Source organism: Pelophylax lessonae, assembly GCF_965119305.1.
Source record: "Pelophylax lessonae genome assembly, chromosome: 12".
NCBI classification, from domain to species: Eukaryota; Metazoa; Chordata; class Amphibia; order Anura; family Ranidae; genus Pelophylax; species Pelophylax lessonae.
Genome location: NC_138779.1, coordinates 9,978,882 through 9,993,710, shown reverse-complemented (window position 1 = coordinate 9,993,710; position 14,829 = coordinate 9,978,882). Strand labels below are relative to the sequence as shown.

Here is a 14,829-nt window from a genome sequence, read left to right as displayed (position 1 = left end):
AGCCTTCAAGAGAGTGGGGATTACAGACTCAGAGAGACCCATATCCCTCAACACCTGACTTTCAATGGCCAGGCCGTTAAAGCCAGCGACTGTAAAGCAGGATTGAAGATCGGACTTTGAAACAACAGATCTTCCCTAAGAGGAAGCCTCCAAGGGGTACCGGTGGCCAATCTTACGAGGTCTGCGTACCAAGAACGACGAGGCCAGCCTGGAGCCACCAGAATGACCGGAATGTTTTCCACCTCTATCCTGCGCAGAAGACGCGGCAGAAGTTTCAACGGGGGAAATGCATAAATCAGCCAATACTGACCCCAAGGAGCCACCAGGGTGTCTGTGGCGTCGGCCTTCTTGTTGAGGCGGGAGGCAAACAGATCGACCTCGGGGGTCCCCCACCGAACACACAGCAGGTGAAACACCTCCGGGTGTAGGGGCCACTCCTCTTGATCCAACCCCTGACGATGCAGGTAATCCGCCTGCCTGTTTTTCACACCTGGGATGTGTACAGCAGAGAGGGCTGGAACAAATCTTTCTGCCCAAGTATAAATCTCAGCCACCTCCTTGGCCGCCAGGACATTCCTGGTGCCCCCCCTGGTAAATGATGTAAGCAACAGCCGTGGCGTTGTCTGGCTGAACCCGAACTGGACAATCGCGTAGGCGAGTCGTCCAATGACTCAGACAACGTTTGTCTGAGGGGAGGAAAACCCTCGCCAAGGCTGAATCCAGAGTCAGGCCTAGGTACTCCAGTCTCAGGACCGGAGTCAAGGCGGATTTTTTTAAAATTGATGTTCCAACCGAACTCTTCTAGAATTTGGACAGTGACCTCCAGATTCACCAACATAACTGAATGAGAGACCGCTCTCAACAGGAGATCGTCCAGGTATCCCAGTACCGCAATCCCCCTCCGGCACAGCAATGCTAACACCGGAGCCAGAATCTTGGTAAACACCCTGGGAGTGGTGGCAAGATGAAAGGGTAACGCCAAAAATTGATAATGCTGCTCCGCTACCGCAAAGCGAAGAAACCGCCGGTGTCCAGCATAGATAGGGCTGTCCACTACTGTACGGATGGACTCCATCCGAAACCTTTGTACCCACACAAAGCGGTTCAGGGCTTTGAGATCTAGGGTGGGGCGCACCTTGCCTTCTTTTCTGGGTACGGTGAACAGGTTTGAATAAAACCCCTGCAAGCGTTCTGAAGATGGAACCAGCACAATCACCCCTTGCGACAGCAAGTCGTGTACTGCCCCTCTCAAGTCCCTTAACCTGGCTGGGAACAATAGAAGATTGGATGGGAAGAACCTGCCTCGTGGACGAGACCGGAATTCGAATTTGGATCCGAAACTGATCAATTATTGAAACCCATATGTCCTGAATCAAGGAAGTCCAGGGTTCCCGGAAGAATTGAAGATGTCCCCCCACCCCAGACTCTGGTGAGGGGGCCCCTTTATGCAGACGAGGGCTTGTCTGCGGGTCCGGATTTGTCGCCTATCAGTGCCCATCAGTGTAGCCTATCAGTGCAGCCTATCAGTGCCTCCTATCAGTGCCGCCTATCAATGGCACCTCATCAGCGCACATCAATGAAGGAGAAAAATTACATGTTTGCAAAATTTTATAACAAACTATAAAATCTGTTCTTTGTTTTTTTTCAAAATTTTCGCCCTTTTTTTGTTTGTTCAGCATAAAATAAAAACCCCAGTAGTGATTAAATGCCACAAAAAGAAAGCTCTACTTGGAAAAAAAAGATAAAAATGTATTTGGGTACATGACCGCGCAATTGTTATTCAAAGAGCGACAGCACTGAAAGCTGAGAATTGGCCTGGGCAGGAAGGGGGTTTAAGTGCCCAGTAGGCAAGTGGTTAATGATGGAGGTTAGGTGCTGTCCCTGCACCTTAACCGGTGAGTATTTGTCATCCAGTCACAGACAGAAATCCTGAGGCTTTGTATTCGGCAGTATTTAGCTCACACTAAGTATTTCCAGGATTTTACGGCCCTCATCTAAAGGGCATCGACAGCAATATCCACTCTGTTAATGGCATCAAAATCGCTGGCCAGGCATCAGCACAGCGCTTTGTAGCAGAGCTACATAAACAAAATGCGGGACACCTGAGCCAAGTCAGCTTTGTCCTGCATCTATCCGAGGACTGATGGGCCAACGTCAGCACAAGCCGTACTATTCAGGAGCTGATGCTTTGATCTGTCTTCATTATATGGCAGCGAGCCCCGCACTCAGTCACTTGGATCAGTAGATGGAATGCCATCAGCACAAAAATGTATTTACGCATCATATCTTTTCTTTTCTTAGAACACAAGGAAATAAATTAAAGTGGGCAGAAAAAAATATATATATTATTGGTAGCCCTCCCCTTTCACCCACATATACTGTATATACTGCTAGCTCAGTCTAGTGCAGGGGTCTCCAAACTTTCTATGCAAAGGGCCAGTTTACTGTCCTTCAGGCTTTAGGGAGGCCGGACTATGGCCAGCGGGAGTTGAAAATCCCCTGGCACCAGTGGGCATAAACAATGCCCCATCAGTGGTTTTAACAGGAGGAAGAAGACCTCATTGTCGGTATCAATGGGAAGACTAGTGCCATGGATGGTGTCAGTGGGAGGAATGGGGTCCCATCAATGGTGTAGGTTGGTGTAATAGTGCCTCAAGAGCTAGGTAAAGGCATGCTAAGGGCCACATCCAGCCCCCAGGCCACAGTTTGGAGACTACTGATCTAGTAGGACCTTAAAGCGGTAGTAAGTCACCTGCAGATTTAAGCCATAATGTACTAGTATGCCTGGCATACTAGCACAGGACAACAGACCTACTTGCACATGGAGCCCTCGAGAGCAGCGCTGTCACAGCTCCCCCAATGCTTTCATCTTCACCCGGTCTTCCCATCAATGGTTTTAACAGGAGGAAGAAGACCTCATTGTCGGTATCAATGGGAAGACTAGTGCCATTGATGGTGTCAGTGGGAGGAATGGGGTCCCATCAATGGTATAGGTTGGTGTAATAGTGCCTCAAGAGCTAGGTAAAGGCATGCTAAGGGCCACATCCGGCCCCCAGGCCACAGTTTGGAGACTACTGGTCTAGTGGGACCTTAAAGCAGTAGTAAGTCACCTGCAGCTTTAAACCATAATGTACTAGTATGCCTGGCATACTAGCACAGGACGACAGACCTACCTGCACATGGAGCCCTCCAGAGCAGCGCTGTCACAGCTCCCCAATGCTTTCATCTTTACCCGGTCTTCCATCCAGGTTCATGGGCTCCAGCTGTATGAATGGCCAGGCCCATGATGACGTCACAAGGGAGCCCCAGCATGGGTATGCCATACCTTCAGAGTGCATGTGCCGGTGACATCAGCAGCTGCATCCCATGCGAATATCTTCTAAACAGTGCAAGTTGACTTTACTTCCACTTTAACAGAGTGCAGAACTTGCCTTGCTACAGATTCCCTCAGACTCCCTCCATACTGGGCGACTAGTCCTTAGAAACCATTCCTCTTCAGTTGTATGGCTGCCCCCCCCCCCCCCTTGACAATGTCCCCTCGCACAATGCAGGACAGTCTGCCTTGTACAAGATGATGTTGAGTGTCCACCCATATTTGACCATGAGAGGAGATGACTGAAGCAATGGCTGCTGCGGGACTAAGGTATAAGTATTTGTCTCCAATTTAATCTCCTAGACCAGGGGTCTCCAAACATTCTACACAAAGGGCCAGTTTACTCTTCTTAACAGTTTAGGAGGGCCTGACTTTGGCCAGTGGGAGTAGAAAATGCCCTACTGTCAGTGGGAGTAAGCAATGCCCCATCACTGGTTTAAGTGGGAGGAATAGTGCCCCATTGTTGGTATCCGTAGGAGGAATAGTGCCCCACCCATTGTTGGTATCAGTGGGAGTAATAGTGCCCCATTGTTGCTATCAGTGGGAGGAATAGTGCCCCACCTATTGTTGGTATCAGTGGGAGGAATAGTGCCCTATTTTTGCTATCAGTAGAAGGAATAGTGCCCCATTGTTGGTGCCAGTGGGAGGAATAATGCCCCATTGTGGTGTCAGTGGAAGGAATAGTGCCCCATTGTTGGTGCCAGTGGGAAGAATAGTGCCATAGTGGTGCCAGTGGGAGGAATAGCACCCCATCATTGGTATCTGTGAACTTAATGGTGATCCACCACTGGTGTCAGTGGGAAGAATGGTGCCCCATAGTTATTCTCAATTGTGGACAGAATAGTGCCCCAAAGGTCAGACAGAGGCAAGCAAAGGGCCACATCTGGCCCCAGGGCGGCAGTTAGGAGACCAGTGCCCTAGCCAAAACAAGTATGTTATGTATATGCTGGCGGTGGAGGCTACCAACATCTGAGTTGGGCTTTAACAAATGGGACTCCATCCACCAAAAACCCATTTCAGTTTTTAGCAAATACTGCAAAGCTTAACCACTTGGCATTTTCTAAGGTCTCTAGGGAACTATATTGGTGAGATCTTCTTAATGTTGAGTTTCTAAGAGTGTACACCCGCTATGGACATTATGAAGAGCTCCTTGATGGCAACACCCTAAAACAGATAAGAGCAAAGCTAGAAGCTATGGTAGTCCACAAGAGACATAGGAAGCCACTTTTGGTTGGTCAGTACACAAAAAAAATGCATTTGAAACCATTCTATGGATTAAAGCGAACAAGCTGAGCTAACCAATTAAAAATATGCAGCCAGACGTGCCTACATGTACCTCTGACCTGTCAACGATGCCCAGGGGTCCATGAAGTTGCGATGCTTAATATACCAATTTCTATACACAATTTCAAAGTGGGCACACTACCTCACCTCCCCAACATTACTTGGGTCATGTTCTGAGCCTAACCAATAGAGAAGCTTGGGCTTCAAGGAGGCAATGCTACAACACTGTCTCTGGAAATGGTAAGATAATAAATATATACATGTGCAGACCACTCCCTGGAGGCCACATTTTCTGCCTTGACCAGCTTGAGATCATGAATGAGGACAAAAGGTACCTCAACTTACCCATCAGATTCTTCTATCAGTTGGGTTTTTTGAGATCTGAAAACCTGAGTTCCCAGCTCTGACCATCTGCTACAGCTAATCTAAGGAAATTATGCAAAGTTCTCCTTGTTTTTTCCTTGGGCTTCATTCACTAAGTGCGAATCTCCCCGATGTTTGCACTGCAAATTTCCAAAGCAGCCGTTCAGCTGCAAATTCACATACAGTCCAGATGCGAAGTTTTAAGCCACTGGCATCATAGCTGGTTGTTAAGGAGCAGCCGGCAGCCACGTCCTTAACAACGAATGACTCATCAGCTGTCAGCAGGGTTCCAAAGCCACACCGGGGTGAACCAGGGCTAAATCGGGTGCAAGAAGAAAAATCAAACACAATCCACAAACAGATCTTAACCACAACCCATAGGTAATCAAAGTGAAATTTAAATGACAAAGTACTTAATCCTCCAGCAGCATAGATATTAAGATGGCTACCAATGGGTGTCGTCTTACTCAATGCGACTTAAGTCGCATGACAAAAAAAGGTTCTTGCACTACAGCTGTGGCCAAAAGTTTTGAGAATGACAAAAATATTAATTTTCACAAAGTCTGCTGCCTCAGTTTTTATGATAACAATTGCATATACTCCAGAACGTTATGAAAAGTAATCAGATGAATTGCAATTAATTGCAAAGTCTCTCTTTGCCATGAAAATGAATGTAATCCCATAAAAAATTTCCACTGCATTTGTTAAGAAGGCTTCAGGGCGCCCAAGAAAAGTCCAGCAAGCGCCAGGACCGTCTCCTACCGTTAATTTAGCTGCGGATTCGGGGCACCACCAGTGCAGAGCTTGCTCAGGAATGGCAGCAGGCAGGTGTGAGTGCGTGGGCACACACAGTGAGGAGAAGACTTTTGGAGGATGGTTTGGTGTCAAGAAGGGGAGCAAAGAAGCCACTTCTCTCCAGGAGAAACATCAGGGACTGACTGATATTCTGCAAAAGGTACCGGGATTGGACTGCAGAGGACTGGGGGAAAGTCATTTTCTCTGATAAATCCCCTTTCCGGTTGTTTGGGGCATCCAGATAAAACCTTGTTCGGAAAAGAAAAGGAGAGCGTTACCATCAGTCCCGTGTCATGCCAACAGTAAAGGATCCTGAGACCATCCATGTGTGGGGGTTCTTCTCAGCCCAGGGAGGGGGCTCACTCACAAATTTGGCTAAGAACACCACCATGAATAAAGAAGGGTACAAAAACATCCTCCGAGAGCAACTTCTCCCAACCATCCAAGAACAGCTTGGTGAGGAACAATGCCTTTTCCAGCATTAAGGAGAACCTTGCCATAAAGAAAAAGTGATAACTAAGTGGCTTGGGGAACAAAACATGAAAATTTTGGGTCTAAGGCCAGGAAACTCCCCAGACCTTAATCCCATTGAGAACGTGTGGTCAATCCTCAAGAGGCGGGTGAACAAAAAAGTCTACCACAAATTCTGAAAAACTCCATGCATTGACTTTTCTGCAAGAATGGGCGGCCATCAGTCAGGTTGTGGCCCAGTCAGGATGTGGCCCAGAGGTTGATTGGCAGCATGCCGGGGTGAAAAGCAGAGGTCCTAAAAAAGAATGGTCACCACTGCAAATATCTGCATAAACTTCATGTCATTGTCCAATAAAAGTTTTTGATACTTATAGAATGCTTGTAATTATCCTTCAGTATTCCATTAAACATCTGAGAAAACGATCTACAAACATTGAAGCAGAAGACTTTGTAAAAATTAATATTTGTGTCATTCTCAAATCTCTGCGCCACGGATGACTTTTCTGCGACTTTGGCGCGATTTGAGTGCCATAGACTGCAATGTTAAATCACAAAAGTCGCAAGCAAATCGTAGCAGTATGAACCAAGCCTTACAGACCCTTTCGCATGTTCTGCAGTTGGGGTGCCATGGTGGAGGAAAGCTAGTGCCTGGTCACAAGTGCGATTTTTGCGACCCTGGTAGTTCCACCACTGCACTACAGTGATTTCCAGCTTCCACTGGGATCCCACAGGTAAGGCACACACATACATACATTAATCTAAGCTGGTTCAATGTCACCATGTAAAAATATCCATAACCATAAATCAGCTTTAAAGCGTAACTCCACTTTTGTGTAACAAAGTATCAAAATAAAGCAGGATTTGTTTCATTTATTTAAGGATATTTTATTGAGGATCGTAAGATAAAATAATCTATTTAAGATACGTTTAAAGCGTAACTCCACTTTTGTTGAGAAGAAAACATTCCCCTCTGGGTGATCTCTGTACATTGCAGGGATTGTAACAAACTTTGTTGCAGATTCCTATCTTTTTGTTATTCTGAAGAAATCATTGTTTGTTCCTCTGTGCTGAGTGGGTCTAATGGGAGTGGTTTCATAATTATCTATCAGCTGTGGCAGCTGCAGGACTCTAATGATTAAATCTGCTGGGCCTGCATCCCTTTAGACGTGTTCCTATTGGGAGGATCTCACCAAAAATGACATTTGTGTTGCAGGGGATGCCAGAAATCTGACTTGTATCTTAGTGCAGACTTCTGGGAAAATTGGTGAGTCACACAAGCAGGAAATTATGTTTCTGGGGGTGTGGTCAGTATACATTCTGTGTACAGAGCGCCTCCAGGTGGCCATATTGCATTGCAATTTCGGAAAATTACAACAGCTGCAGATTGAAAAGGAAAGGGAATTTTTAATGACATTCAATTACAATATGATTTGTGTCGCAATTGTATACGCTAGATTGTTTTTTCCCCCATGAAAGTAGAGTTACCCTTTAGGCTTCCCCATCACTGAGTTCTCAGCCTTTACGTGGATAGATTGAATAAATCTGATCAAATGATAATAATCTGAGTGAAGGTAACAAAGTATCAGAAGATCTGCATACAAATAAGAGATCACTTGAACTTCGCCTACTTCCAATCCCCAGCAGGGTGAGGGTAGAGATAAGACAAAAATCTTAAAAGTGGTTGTAAACCCTCACATATACCCAGTGAAATGACAGATCTCAGGTGATACACAGGGAGAAAATAAATCCTCCTACATACGTTGCACCTGTTTATCTGCATTCTTCTTTTCTCTACATCCGTTCAAAGTGATGAATATTTAAAGCTTGTCTGAGGGTTCAGAAAAAAGGGGGCGGAGAGCTGAAGTCCCACTCTGCAGAGCTCAGTGAGGAGAGCTCTGAGAGCTGATTGGAGAGAAGGGACACACCCCTCATCACACAGGAACAGAGCTGAAGCTGACAATCACAGGCGTGTGTGCTGGAGCTCCTTCCCCTGTCACCTTTTATCTTTTGGGGTCAGGATAACCTGATAGAAGTGACTCATGCAGATAGAGGAAGGAGGAAGCAGACAGAAATGACACTTAGTGCTCTGGATGAGACAGGTACACACTATAGAGGGATTAGCTTTGTTCATAATTCATGTCTGAGGTTTACGAATTACATTTCTAGAACACCCAACGAGAATCAGAGTTTCTTTAATAGTTCTTAATAAAAGATTGAAAGTTGGACCCACAGAGGCTTTAATCACTCATCTCTCAGATGGCTTCCAGTGGGATCAGTGTATTACTACCAGTGATTTCCAGTGCAGGGACAAGGGGTGGGCAGAAGGGACAAAAGTCCTGGGTGGAGCATGAATTATATGGATGAGGGCGCTGCAAGTCCCTTCTACTATAAGGCTGATAGGAGTAGTGACAGTGGCATCACTACTTCTGTCAACCGAGTGCTGGATGTGCCGAGGAGGGGAGAGCCAGGAGGAGGTGTGGGCTGCGCTCGCTCTCCCCCTCTTAGGCTCCATGCACACAGGGCGCCATAAAAACGTGCTCCAAAGCTGTTTACATAACGCCGGGAAACAGCAGCTGTAAAAACGTGCTTTCAGTAGCTTTTTCTACTAGCGTTATTGCACGTTTGGCCACAGTAGCTGTTAGCAGCGTTTTTTCTGCCTCCATTCAAAATCAATGGCTCCCTATGGGAGCCTATTGATTTGAATGGAAGTCACACCGCAGGTCGGATCAGGGTGAGAATCTTGAGGGGGAACTCCACGCCAAAATGGGGAAAAAAACGGCGTGGGGTTCCCCCCCAGGTTCCAAACCAGGCCCTTCGGGTCTGGTATGGAATTTGAGGGTAGCCCCACGCCGAAAAAACGGCATGGGGTCCCCCCCAAAATCCATACCAGACCCTTATCCGAGCATGCAGTCCGGCATGCAAGGAAAGGGGAGGGGACGAGCGAGCGGCCCCACCCCCCCTGGATCATACCAGGCCACACGCCCTCAACATGGGGGGGTGTGGGTGCTTTGGGGCAGGGGGGGCTCTGCACCCCGCACCTCAAAGCACCTTGCCCCCATGTTGATGAGGACAAGGGCCTCATCCCCACAACCCTGGCCGGTGGTTGTGGGGGTCTGCGGGCAGGGGGCTCATCGGAATCTGGAAGCCCCCTTTAACAAGGGGGCCCCCCCAGATACCGGACCCCCTCCCTATGTGAATGGGTATGGGGTACACTGTACCCCTACTCATTCACCCCATAAAATGCAGTGTATGGAAATATCGACAGGAGACGTTTTGGAAAATTTATTAAAAATCTTCATCCGGCTCTTCTCCTCTCCGGGGGTCTTCTGCTGTCTTCTCCTCTCCGAGGGTCTTCTGCTCTTTTGCTGTCCGCCCTTCTTGTCTTCTCCTCTCCGGGGGTCTTCTGTCTTCTCCTCTCCGAGGGTCTTCTGCTGTCCGCCCTTCTGCTGTCCAATCTTCTTGTCTTCTCCTCTCCGGTCTTCTGCTCTTTTGCTGTCGGCTGTCGGCTGTCCTTCTTCCTCCGGTCCTCCTCCGACGACGTCTCCAGCGATTATGCCGGCCTCTGGTCTCTGCAGCTTATTATATAGCCATTAGGGGCGTGGCCGCCAGATGACGTCATCGGGAGACCACGCCCCCCTTGTGTCACAGATGACGTCACCTGTGCCACAAGGGGGCGTGGTCTCCCGATTACGTCATCTGGCGGCCACGCCCCTAATGGCTATATAATAAGCTGCAGAGACCAGAGGCCGGCATAATCGCTGGAGACGTCGTCGGAGGAGGACCGGAGGAAGAAGGACAGCCGACAGCAAAAGAGCAGAAGACCGGAGAGGAGAAGACAAGAAGATTGGATAGCAGAAGGGCGGACAGCAGAAGACCCTCGGAGAGGAGAAGACAGAAGACCCCCGGAGAGGAGAAGACAAGAAGGGCGGACAGCAAAAGAGCAGAAGACCCTCGGAGAGGAGAAGACAGCAGAAGACCCCCGGAGAGGAGAAGAGCCGGATGAAGATTTTTAATAAATTTTCCAAAACGTCTCCTGTCGTTATTCCCATACACTGCATTTTATGGGGTGAATGAGTAGGGGTACAGTATACCCCATACCCATTCACATAGGGAGGGGGTCCGGTATCTGGGGGGGCCCCCTTGTTAAAGGGGGCTTCCAGATTCCGATGAGCCCCCTGCCCGCAGACCCCCACAACCACCAGCCAGGGTTGTGGGGATGAGGCCCTTGTCCTCATCAACATGGGGGCAAGGTGCTTTGAGGTGCGGGGTGCAGAGCCCCCCCTGCCCCAAAGCACCCACACCCCCCCATGTTGAGGGCGTGTGGCCTGGTATGATCCAGGGGGGGTGGGGGCGCTCGCTCGTCCCCTCCCCTTTCCTGGCATGCCAGACTGCATGCTCGGATAAGGGTCTGGTATGGATTTTGGGGGGGACCCCACGCCGTTTTTTCGGCCCGAAGGGCCTGGTTTGGAACCTGGGGGGGAACCCCACGCCGTTTTTTTCCCCATTTTGGCGTGGAGTTCCCCCTCAAGATTCTCACAGTGCAGGTTGCACCGCAAGTCGGATCACCCTGATCCGACCTGCGGTGTGACTTCCATTCAAATCAATAGGCTCCCATAGGGAGCCATTGATTTTGAATGGAAGAAAAAAAACGTATAACGTGGCTTAACGTTATGGAGCCTTATGGAGCCTTTAGAAGCGTCAGACGTTTTTTGCAGCTTGACGCTGGAGCTCCTGAACCCACAGTTCCTGGGTTTTTTTTGGAGCTGTAAAACGCCTATGCCACTTGGAGCTCCTAAAAGCTCTATGTGTGCATGAGGCCATAGAATAACATGGATGGGCGTTCTGCAGCTGCAAAAAAAAACGTCTGACGCTGCTAACAGCAGCTGTAAAAACGTCCATTGTGCATGAGGCCTAACTCATAAGCTTGCACTTTGCACTTATTGAGGAGGGGGGGGGGGGCAATTTGTCATCTTTGCCCTCTGCGGTGTATGATCTTGTCCCGGCACTGAGAGACATCCATGCTAATGGGGAAAAACCATTACTGAGAGTGAGAACATACACAATCAACGACTGGCAGCTTCAAAATTATCATCGACAGCAGAATTTCCAAAGAAACCGAGAAAGACCAAATCCACTAAATCACATGTGAGATAGAGACCTTAGATTGTAAGCTCCTCGAGGACAGGGACTGATGTAATGTACAGGTTGTGAAGTACTATTTAAATTGTCAGCGCTATATAAATATTGATAATATATTAAAAAATTATTTATATATATATATATATATATATATATATATATACACACATACACATAATTATTAATTGATATATAAATAATAATAATTATAAATAAAAACAATATTATAATAAATATAAATACCAAATATGTTAATAAATAATGCAATGACTGTTCACACACACTTGTACTTACGCATCTTCAATAAACATTTTAACAATTCATCAAGTGAAACATTTTTTGGCACCAGGTCCTCCTTTATATTCACCCAAATCTCCTCTGCTGGACTGACCCCCATCGTCGTCAGAAAGGCGGCAGCCCCAATCCCCAAGAAAGTCCTATCACCACCATCCACCATTGAGTGACAACCTACAGGAAGTGATTGCTTCCATACTCTCCACAGAGATACCTACCAGTAACCAGTCACCAGTTAAACCAGTCCAGCTTTGTCTCCCACTAACTTCAGAGGTTCACAAAATGCAGAACTGTAATCAAGAATGATTTGCAAATAGGACATGACATCCCTGCACTGTCCTCTAGGCCGGGGGTTCTCCACCTTACTGAAACCTGGGAACAATTAAATTCTTCCAAAGCTTTCCATGCCCCAATTGTATGGGAAAAGCAAAGAATGCACTAAAATGCTGGAAGGCACTAGGTGTCACTGTGGGGGTAATGGTGGTTCTGGAGGGGGTTATGGGATTTTGCACATTTGGTGGTACTGTAGGAGTATGAGGTTTCTGGAGGGGTCTGTTGTCTCTCCAGGAGGCTGGGGGCTTTGAAGGGGCACTGTGGGATGACTGGAGGGCACTGCACGGGCTAGGAGGAACTGTGAAGATATTTTTGGAGACTGGAGGGACTATGGGAGGCTGGAGGCTTGGCAACTGGCTGAGGGCACTATGGGAGACTGGATGTGCTGCATCTGGCTCTTTAAGAGTCTTGGGGCTTTGCAGGGCCACTGTGGGATGACTGGAGGGCACTGCACAGGCTAGGAGAACCTGTGGGGATATTTTTTGGGGCTGGAGGCTTGGCAACTGGCTGGGGCACTATAGGAGACTGGATGTGCTGCATCTGGCTCTTTAAGAGTCTGGGGGCTTTGCAGGGCCACTGTGGGATGACTGGAGGGCACTGCAGGTGCTAGGAGAACCTGTGAAGACATTGTTGGAGGCTGGAAGAACCATGGGAGGCTGGAGGCTCGGCAACTGGCTGGGGGCACTATGGGAGACTGGAGGCTCTGCAACTGGCTCTTCAGGAGGCTGGGGCACTATGTGAGCTGTGCACACTACTCTTATACTAGGTGAGGCCTGGGTGTTCTAGGCCTAATGGTGAGAGAAGTACCTCCATACATTGGGGGACAGTGCGAGCAGGATCCCTGTAAACCTGTAGACAGTGAGAGAAGGAACCCATGAACTGGTGGTGGACAGTGGAGGATGGACCCCATAAACCAGTGGACAGTGGGAGAAGGACCCCATGAACTGGTGGTGGACAGTGGAAGATGGACCCCGTAAACAAGTAGACAGTGGGAGAAGGACCCCATGCACTGGTGGTGGACAGTGGAAGATGGACCCAGTAAACCAGTAGACAGTGGGAGAAGGACCCCATGCACTGCTGGGGGACAGTGGGAGAAGGACCCCATGCACTGGTGGTGGACAGTGGAAGATGGACCCCGTAAACCAGTAGACAGTGAGAGAAGGACCCCATGCACTGGTGGTGGACAGTGGGAGAAGGACCCCATGCACTGGTGGTGGACAGTGGAAGATAGACCCCGTAAACCAGTAGACGGTGAGAGAAGGACCCCATGCACTGGTGGTGGACAGTGGAAGATGGACCCCGTAAACCAGTAGACAGTGGGAGAAGGACCCCATGCACTGTTGGGGGACAGTGGGAGAAGGACCCCATGCACTGGTGGTGGACAGTGGAAGATAGACCCCGTAAACCAGTAGACGGTGAGAGAAGGACCCCATGCACTGGTGGTGGACAGTGGAAGATGGACCCCGTAAACCAGTAGACAGTGGGAGAAGGACCCCATGCACTGGTGGTGGACAGTGGAAGATGGACCCAGTAAACCAGTAGACAGTGGGAGAAGGACCCCATGCACTGTTGGGGGACAGTGGGAGAAGGACCCCATGCACTGGTGGTGGACAGTGGAAGATGGACCCCGTAAACCAGTAGGCAGTGAGAGAAGGACCCCATGCACTGGTGGTGGACAGTGGGAGAAGGACCCCAAGCACTGGTGGTGGACAGTGGAAGATAGACCCCGTAAACCAGTAGACAGTGAGAGAAGGACCCCATGCACTGGTGGTGGACAGTGGGAGAAGGACCCCGTAAACCGGTAGACAGTGGGAGCATAATCCCTGTAAATTGGTTGACAGTGGGAGAAGAACCAGTGGACAGTGGGGGAAGGATCACCATAGACCAGAGGAGAGTGGGAGAAATAACCCTTTTAACGAGAAGGAGGAGGATCCTATTACACTGGTGATCAGTGACAGAGATGTCCCTAAAAATTTCTTGGTCAACGAGTGAAGGGTCCCCTTACATTTGTGGTCAGTGGAAGAGGTGCACCATAGATTATTGATCAGTAAAGGATCTCTTTACATTGGTGGTCCCAGGCAGGAAATTGGACCAGCACTGCCTAATGAACTCCCAGTAACCTCTGGAGAAACCAAAGGGTTTCACCAATTTCCCAGTTTGTGTAGCAGAAGATCGCAAATAAGAAAAAATAAATCACACATAAAACCTTTATTGATCAAAAGGTTATCACCACTACACTTGTGGTAAGACATGAATGCATAGGGTTCTCAACTTGCAGCACTTGTACCCAAGGTGGTACTTATATTGGGTTCAGGGGTTACCTCTGCTTATCAAAGTAAGCAAACTTAACAGTTCAAGGATTTGAAAATCGATACCCAATAGGTAAAACAGAGCAGATTTTTAATGGCAGTTTATAAAACATTTACACAAAATTAGGGCTTCAGCTAATAAATGTATACATAACAAGGGGAGCCTGAAATAAATGTGACCCGGCCCATGGAGTACTCCCCAATCATTGACTTTATAAAGTGAGGGCATGCTTTAAAAACACAAGTTTAGTCAAATTCTTAATCAGAAAAGGTTAAAAAAAAAAAAATAAATAAATAAAACAAACAAACACACAAAGCCGTCACAGGTACCTGTAAAATTGCAGCTGGCGTTTGGGACTTCCATATCGAGCACTTTGGAAGCATGAAGGGAGAGAAAAGAAAATATTCCACATATCACACTGCAAATACCACAATATGAAGTCCTTGGTGGTGATCAATACTGGACAG

At 48.1% G+C, this 14,829-nt stretch overlaps 1 protein-coding gene across 4 annotated transcripts in view; it reads right to left on the bottom strand.

The window, feature by feature from the left end:
• KCNAB2 (potassium voltage-gated channel subfamily A regulatory beta subunit 2) overlaps window positions 1-14,829 on the bottom strand; it is a 322,756-nt gene that overhangs the window by 192,975 nt on the left and 114,952 nt on the right. For 3 of the 4 annotated variants that reach the window (XM_082273335.1, XM_082273337.1, XM_082273336.1), the window contains exon 3: window positions 14,692-14,733. The exons of the other annotated variant lie outside the window; for it this stretch is intronic. In XM_082273335.1, the coding sequence (XP_082129461.1) occupies window positions 14,692-14,733 (42 nt within the window). The remainder of the gene's footprint in view (window positions 1-14,691; window positions 14,734-14,829) is intronic. 4 annotated transcript variants of the gene reach the window in all.